Genomic DNA, 8,044 nt, shown 5'->3' with positions numbered 1-8,044 from the left:
TGACTCCTTTAGCACTTAGTCCTGTCTATATGATCACTTTAACACTTAATATGGCCACTTTAATACTTGAGATGGCATTTTTACCACCCAGCTTAATGGGATTTGGGGTTCCATGGCAAGTCCATAAGAAATAAGTCCATAAGAATGTATGCAGAACTATACAGCTTTACAGTTAGAAATTTCCTCCTCTCTCTCTTATTCCCACTCTTATTTTTTACTGAGATCCATTTTCCATTGACTTTATACACATATGATTAACTCTTTGTTTAGAGAGTTCAACAAATAGTATGAAGAAGAGAATTAAAAAAAAAAAAAACTGATCCTCAACAGTCAAGACAAGGGTTATTCAAATCATTGCTTCTCAAAGTGTCAATTTCAATTCTACAGATTCCCTTTTAGATGTTCTGTTAGTTATCACAGATCAGGGAGAACATATGGTATTTGTCCCTTTGGCATTGGCTTATTTCACTAAGTATGATGTTTTCCAGATTCATCAATTTTGTTGCAAATGACTATTCCATGGAGTACATATCCCATAATTTCTTTATCCAGTCTTCAGTTAAGGACATTTGGGTTGAGTCTATATCTTACCCATTGTGAATTGAGTTGCAGTAAACATGGGGATGCAGCTAACTCTTTCATATGCTAGTTTCATTTCCCTTGGGTAAAGTCCCAGGAGTGGATCATATGGCAGGTCTATATTCAGATTTCTGAGGTATCTCCATACTGCCTTCCACAGTGGCTTTACCAGTTTACATTCCCACCAACAATGGATTAAGGTACCTTTTTCCCCACATCCTTGCCCGCATTTGTGGTTTGGTGATTTCTGTATGAAAGCCATTCTAACTGAGGAGAAGTGAAAGTGCATTGTGGTTTTGATTTGCATTTCCCTGAAGGTTAGTGATCCCGAACATTTTTTCATGTGTGTGTTGGCCATTTGAATTTCCTCTTTTTAAAAATGTCTTTGCCTATTTCATCATTGAGTTGCTTTTTCTGTTGTCGTTGTGGAGTTTTTTGATCTCCTTATATATTCTGGTTATTAATTTTTTATCAGTTGCATGGTTTGCAAATAATTTCAACCATTCTGTCAGTTGCCTCTTCACTTTCCTGAGAGGTTTTTTTTTTTTTTTTGGTAGTACAGAAACTCTCAATTTGATGTAATCCATTTGTTAATTTTGGCTTTTGTTGGCTATGCCTCTCGTGTCTTTTTCAAGAAATCTTTGCCTGAGCCAATATCTTGTGGGGTTTCCCCAATGTTCTCTATTAATTTGATATTATCGAGTCATAGATTTAGGTCTTTAATCCATTTTGAATGGATTTTTGTGTAAGATATAAAGTAGGGGTCCTGCTTCAGATGTCTGTATGTGAAAATCCAGTTTTCCCAACACCATTTGCTGAAAAGACTGTCCTTGCTCCAGGGATTGGTTTTAGCTGCTTAGTCATTTGTAAGTTCATTACTGATGCTTGGATTGATTTCTGGCCTTTCTGTTCTGTTCTATCTGGTCTATCCATCTGCTTTTTTTTTTTTTTTTTTTTTTTACCAGTACCAGGCTGTTTTGATTGTAATTGTGTTGTAGTATGTCTTGAAAACTGGTATTGTGATGCTTCAGCTTTGTTTTTGCTGTATAAGAATATTTTAGCTATTCAAGGTCTCCTGTGTTTCCATATGAATTTCAGCATCTTTTTTTCTAAATCTGAGAAGAATGTATTTGGTATTTCGATTGGTATTGCATTGAATCTGTAAATTAATTTTGGAAGAATGGACATTTTGATGATATTGATTCTTCCAATGCATGAACATTGAAGATTTTTCCATTTTTTGTATATTCTTTTATTACTTTCTTTCTTTTTTTTCTTTTTTTTTTTGTGTGTGTGTGTATGGGAAGAGCACACTTTATTGGGATGTAGAGTGAGCAGTGACCAAAGGCCACCTCACACGCAGATACACAGGCTGTTTGCTAATAGAAATCAGCTAGACCGTGTGTTCCTCTGGGCAGCTCCCTCTCCGTACCTCCCCTGAGGGTAGGGAAACTCCAGCCGTTCGCCAGGCAGCTGTGGTCCACTAGAAGTAGAGCCCTTCAGGGGTGCCTTCTTGTTTTTTCTAAAGGACATTCTCTTTCGATTTTTTGAAGTCTTCATTTGTTACTTTCATTCTGCGTTCTCTCAAGGCCATGAGACCAGCTTCTGTGCAGATTGCCTTGATGTCAGCACCCGAGAGGTCGTCCTTAGCCATGATCAAGTCGTCCAGAGTTACGTCGTCGGCCAGCGTCATCCTGCTCCTGTGAATTTGGAAGATGCGCTTCTTGGTCTTTTCATCAGGCAGCGGGAACTCGATCTTCCTGTCAATGCGGCCTGGTCTGATAAGTGCTGGATCCAAAGTTTCTATTCGGTTTGTGGCCATAATAACTTTCACGTCTCCTCTGGAATCAAATCCATCCAGCTGGTTCAACAGTTCCAGCATCGTTCTCTGAATTTCTCGCTCGCCGCCAGAATTTGAGTCGTATCTTTTTGTCCCAATGGCATCAATTTCATCAATAAACACAATGGAAGGTGCGTGTTCTTCAGCAACGTGGAACAGTTCTTGGACGAGCTTGGGCCCGTCTCCTAGGTACTTCTGAATAAGCTCAGAGCCAACCACTCTCAGGAAAGTGGCCAAGGTTTGGTTTGCCACTGCTTTGGCCAATAAGGTTTTACCTGTGCCAGGTGGACCATAGAGAATGACTCCCTTAGGGGGCTTTATTCCCATTTCTTCATAATATTCTGGGTGAGTTAGAGGAAGCTCCACAGATTCCTTAATCTCCTGGATCTGGTTGTCCAACTCCTCAATATCAGCATAGGTCTCCTGAGGGGCCTTTTCCACCTTCATCACTGTGACCAGGGGATCCGTGTCATCCATCAGCACCCCGATCACAGCATGCACCTTGTGGTTGAGCAGGACGGAGCAGCCTGGTTCCAGCAGATCTTTGTCCACGAAGGAAAGGATGCTGACGTAGTGTTCCGACCCCACAGATGTAGACACGATGGCGTGGTTGTCATCGATGATCTCTTCCAGGGTTCCCACCGACATCGGGGTCCCTCTCAGGTCATCCACCTTTGATCTCTCCTCCTCCTGCTTTTCTTCCAATGGTTTCATTTGTTCCTGATTTCTAATGAATTCTTCTTCCATGAGAAGATAGTCTTTAATCCTCTCTAACTTCAGTAGTTTCAGCCGGCACTGAGTGTGAGGTGTCACCAGTGGCAGTTTGCTGGCAGCATCTGGTCCCTTTGTTTTCTTCTTCTTTTTCCCCACTCTGGTTGGTACAGGAGGTTCATATTTCTTCTTCTTGTCCTTGTCATCCTTCTTGCCACCTCCAGGCCCGTGACCGCCGTTTTGACTCTGACCCATCTTGACTCGGCCTTATTGCTTTCTTTAATGTTTTGTAATTCTCATCATATAGAGATCTTTGACATCCTTGGTTAAATTTATTCCAAGGTATTTGACTTTTTTGTAGCTACTGTGAATAGGATTGATCTTAGAAGTTCTTTCTCAGCATGGCATTGTCTGTGTATACAAAGACTGTTGATTTTTTTGTATTGATTTGATATCCTGCTACTTTACCAAATTATTCTGAGTTCCAGTATTCTCTTAATGGAGTCTTTTGGATCCCCTATGTATAGAATAATACCATCTGCAAATAGGGATAGTTTGATTTCCTCCTTCCCAATTTGATTCCCTTTGTTTTCTCTGTCTTGCCTAATGGCTCTGGCTAAAACTTTCAGGACTATATTGAATAGCAATGGTTGAGAGTGGGCATCGCTGTCTGGTTCCAGATCCCAGTGGGAATGCTTTCAACTTTTCCCCATTCGGTATGATGCTGGCTGTGGATTTGTCATCAATTGCCTTAATTGTGTTGAGGAATGTTCCTTCTATATCATATTTGCTTACCATTTTCATCAAGAAAGGGTGTTGTATTTTATCAAGTGCTTTCTCTGCATCTATTGATATAGTCATATGATTTTTGTTTCACAGTTTGTTAATGTGATGTCTCACATTGATTGGTTTGCAAATGTTGAATCATACCTGCCTACCAGGGATAAATCTCACCTGATCTGGGTGAATGTCTTTCTGATGCGTTGTTGGATTTAATTGACAGAATTTTGTTGAGGATTTTTGCATCTATGTTCATCAAGGAAATTGGTCTGTAGTTCTTTCTCTGTTGCATCTTTTTCAGTTTTAGGAATTAAGATGATGCTGGCTTCATAGAAAGAATTTGTGAGGATTTCCTGCCTTGCAATTATTTTTAATAGCTTGAGAAGAATTGGAGTTAGTTCTTTAAATGTCTAGTAGAATTCAGCAGGGAAGCCATCCAGTCTTGGACTCTTTTTTGTTGAGAGGGTCTTTACTACTAATTCAATTTCCATCTTGGTAATGGGTCTGTTTAGGTTTTCGGTGTTTTCATGGCTCAATTTAGGTAGGTTGTATATGTCCAGGAATATATCTATTTCTTCTAGTTTTCTGAGTTTGTTGGCTTACAGCTCTCTGATGATTCTTTTTATTTCTGTGGTGTCTGTTGTTATATTTCCTTCTTCATCTCTAATTTTATTAGTTTGGTTCTTCTGTCTCGTTTTTTTGGTTAGTTGGGCCAATGATGTCTTAATTTTGTTTATTTTTTCAAAAAACCAGCTGTTTGTTTTGCTGACCTTTTGTATTTTTTGTTTCAATTTTGTTGATTTCTTTTCTAATTTTAATTATTTCGTACTCTTACTAGTTTTGGTTTGGTTTGCTGTTGTTTTTGTAGATCTTTGAGATGCATTGATAGCTCATTTATTTGGTGCCTTCCCAATTTTTTGATGTAGGTACTAATTGCTATAAACTTTCCTCTTAACATTGTTTTTGCTGTATCCCATAAGTTTCATATGTAGTATTATCATCTTCATTTGTTTCTGGAAATTTTTTATTTCTCTTTTGATTTCTTCTGTAACTTACTGCTCATTCATGAGCATGTTGTTCAGTCTCTATGTCTTTGCATATGTTCTAGAGAGATTCTTGAGTTGCTGATTTCCAGCTTCATTTTAATGTGGTACAAAAAGATGAATGGTATTATTTTGATTTTTTTGAGTTTGCCGAGACACCTTCATTGCAAGATGCATCATCATCCCTTAAGGTCAATTTATTGCTTTTTCTTGCCAAGCCTATTTCTTAAAACTGGACATTTTCATTCAAAATGAAGGTTCATTGATGTTAAAATTCTAAAGTGCCTTTTCATTCTTAAATTTTAATCACAGAAACTTGTATTTGAAATATAGTGTTCTCATTTTAATAATATTAAGTTATCCAGGACCAACTACAGGACTACAGAGAAGATTTGGATGGACTTGTACAGGAAATACAAGTCTCATATAGATGTTGAGTAACATATATCAAACAGTCTCAATTCAGTAGCAACAGAGGTTTTTTAGTTACACATGTCAAACTGGCTTATCCAATTTATTCCAAGAAAATATATCATAATTTGTAAATAAACACAGTGCTGAAGTCAACATACATAAATCAGAACTGATGTTTTTATATAGAAAAATTACCCAAATACCTGTAGTGACTTTGTTAGTTTGACTTTACACTTTTACTTTCTCCAATACTTGCTAGGAACTCTGTTTTCTTTTAACTACATTAGTGGATATCTTGAAAACTAAATGCCATAAACAATTGACAAACCACACCCATTGATATTATCCAGACAGATTTTTATTGAGTGAACACAGAGAACATCATTGTCAAAAATAGAGCCAAATACACTTGCTAGAAGCCATAGAAATGTTCATATTTCCTAATATTTAAAATGTTTTCAAAGGTGTGGTATCATCTATCCTTTTCAATGTACCTTTGAGGAAGTAAATTATAACATCATTGTTGAATATGATTAAAATATATTATAAATGCAAAAAAATCTTAAATTCAAGTCTTTTAACACTGTCATTTTCACAACATGTGAAGTCCATCACTAGAACTTTTATAAACTACTATGCTATTGCCTTACCCTCCTTGAAATGCAAACCTTGAGTTGTTTGGTTAATGAGGATGTGTAGGGCAAACTTTTTGCTGGTTTGCCCAGAAATATTAACTTGGTCCTTTCCAACAATAATGCTAGTAACAAAAAGGAGGTTAATGCTACTGCTGCAAACTGTGGCATGTAACTAAAAAATAAGATTGATTTTCATGAAAACAAATAATTTATAATAAGAACATCTTAATTCACATACCATAGATATATTTTGGCCAAAATTTGAAATATAATCCTAATATTTTATCTTTCTCTAATATGAAATCCTGAATTATAAGGAAGAAAAACTTTCACCCAGAACATGTGTATATCAAATTGAAATTGAAAATAAAAGATTCACATACAACTTCAAACTAAGAACTCTTTCATTACAATGTGCTAAACCTCATGAGTCAATTGAAATGTTAAAGATCAGCGCTTAGTTGAGTCAGCTAAAGGACTTCCCAAAAGCTATGAACTGAAAAAAAAAAAAAAAAAAGAATACATAAGTCCAATTTTCAATAATTCACACTTTATGATTCTATTCATTTGATTTTAGCATTAAAACTAAATGCTTAAACTTTTAGTTATAAATATTAAACTTTTGAACTAAAAAGTTCTTAACACTATTTTTAATTCACCATTCTGTTGTTCTAATCAATGTTTTAAGACAGAAACAATAGAACATATATTATGAGTTTTCATCACCTAGTAATCAAGTGAAAATATAGTTTCCAAAGAACCTTTTAAGCCATCTGGTTGTCTGTTCGATCTACCTATAAACTGAGTATATTTACATGAGTGGAATTAACATAAAGAATAATAGTTGTCATCAGTAAATCTATTTGATGCACTGAGCGTCATCAAGTTCGAGTATCATAATGATAGTAGTGCTAGGAAAATACAGGAAAAAAAGTACACATATTTTTCTATATAGAAAAAGTGACATTAGACTGTAGCTGGTAATAATAGGAAAGCGAGCATAAGGGAATTTTAAGAATTTCACTAGAACTGAAATCAAAAAATGGTCTTTTGTTGCAAAAAAATTGCAACATTCTTTCAGAATACAAAATTCCATAAATTTTTTAACACTACTTGTATGATAAGCAAAATTGCAAAAGAATTAAAAGGTGAATTATTGAAAATCTACACTTATTATTGGTTATGTTATCAAACCTCTTAGGTTAGACATTTTCTCTACATCCTACTCTTTATATCACTCATTGATAATCCAGTAACTGAAATACAACATTTAAATATAGTGATTCAATTTTACTAATTTTATAATATATGAATGATATTTATTTCCACAAAGGAAGCTCAAAAAATGTGGAAAGGCGTGTTATGGCTCATACGTAAAATATTTCTAAAGAACACTGTACCATCCTCCCAAGAAGGAGAAAATATCCATATGCTTTGTGAGCACTTGGCTGAAAATATTGCTGTGTTGCTTTGTCATAACAGGCTGTTCTCTTGTAGGGACATATAAATACTGGCTCATATCCAGTTTATGTAAGAGATTAACTTTATCACAGTCTTTGAAGATCAAGGCTCAGGCCGATTCATGTGACTGTGGTCACCATAGCATAGCCCATAAAGACAAAGCTTACAGAGGAACAAAGACTACCTCATTCATGGTGAAAGACAAGTATGCATAAATTCTGTAGGCTTCAGCAACAAGAACAGAATTTGGCAAAGTTATTTGAATGTGGTCACAAAATCAATTCCAAATTTTTTTGAAACTGGTACTGTGAATGTTGATTAGATAGTGAAGCAAATGCCGCCAGGTCATACAGAGAGAAACATTGTCCCACCAGTTCATGATGAAGTACTGATAGAATGTAAAATGTCATTCCCTCTAACGAGATGATTTGTAGTGAAACAGAATCTCATGTCTTGCCATGATTCATTTTTGGTGATTTTTCTAAAGCAGAATTTTGATCGTTGGATATCAAGACCTCTGAGGAAGTGATGAAGCCAAATTTGGCCAAAGTTGTGAAGATAATGGTCTTCATCCCTTTATC

At 35.9% G+C, this 8,044-nt stretch overlaps 1 protein-coding gene across 1 annotated transcript; it reads right to left on the bottom strand.

The window, feature by feature from the left end:
* Positions 1 to 2,082: 2,082 nt before the first annotated feature.
* Positions 2,083 to 3,391, bottom strand: LOC133773798 (26S proteasome regulatory subunit 4-like). Its single transcript, XM_062211385.1, has one exon. The coding sequence runs from the start codon at positions 3,383 to 3,385 to the stop codon at positions 2,102 to 2,104; it is 1,284 nt and encodes a 427-aa protein (XP_062067369.1). The 5' UTR covers positions 3,386 to 3,391; the 3' UTR covers positions 2,083 to 2,101.
* Between the last annotated feature and the right edge of the window lie 4,653 nt (positions 3,392 to 8,044).

The sequence above is a fragment of the Lepus europaeus genome, chromosome 14 (genome assembly GCF_033115175.1).
Source record: "Lepus europaeus isolate LE1 chromosome 14, mLepTim1.pri, whole genome shotgun sequence".
Classification (NCBI taxonomy): domain Eukaryota; kingdom Metazoa; phylum Chordata; class Mammalia; order Lagomorpha; family Leporidae; genus Lepus; species Lepus europaeus.
This window is presented reverse-complemented; position numbering and strand designations above follow the sequence as displayed.

Excerpts from the sequence above, each read along its gene's own strand:
- LOC133773798 (XM_062211385.1), bottom strand. The coding sequence starts at position 3,385 with ATGGGTCAGAGTCAAAACGGCGGTCACGGGCCTGGAGGTGGCAAGAAG.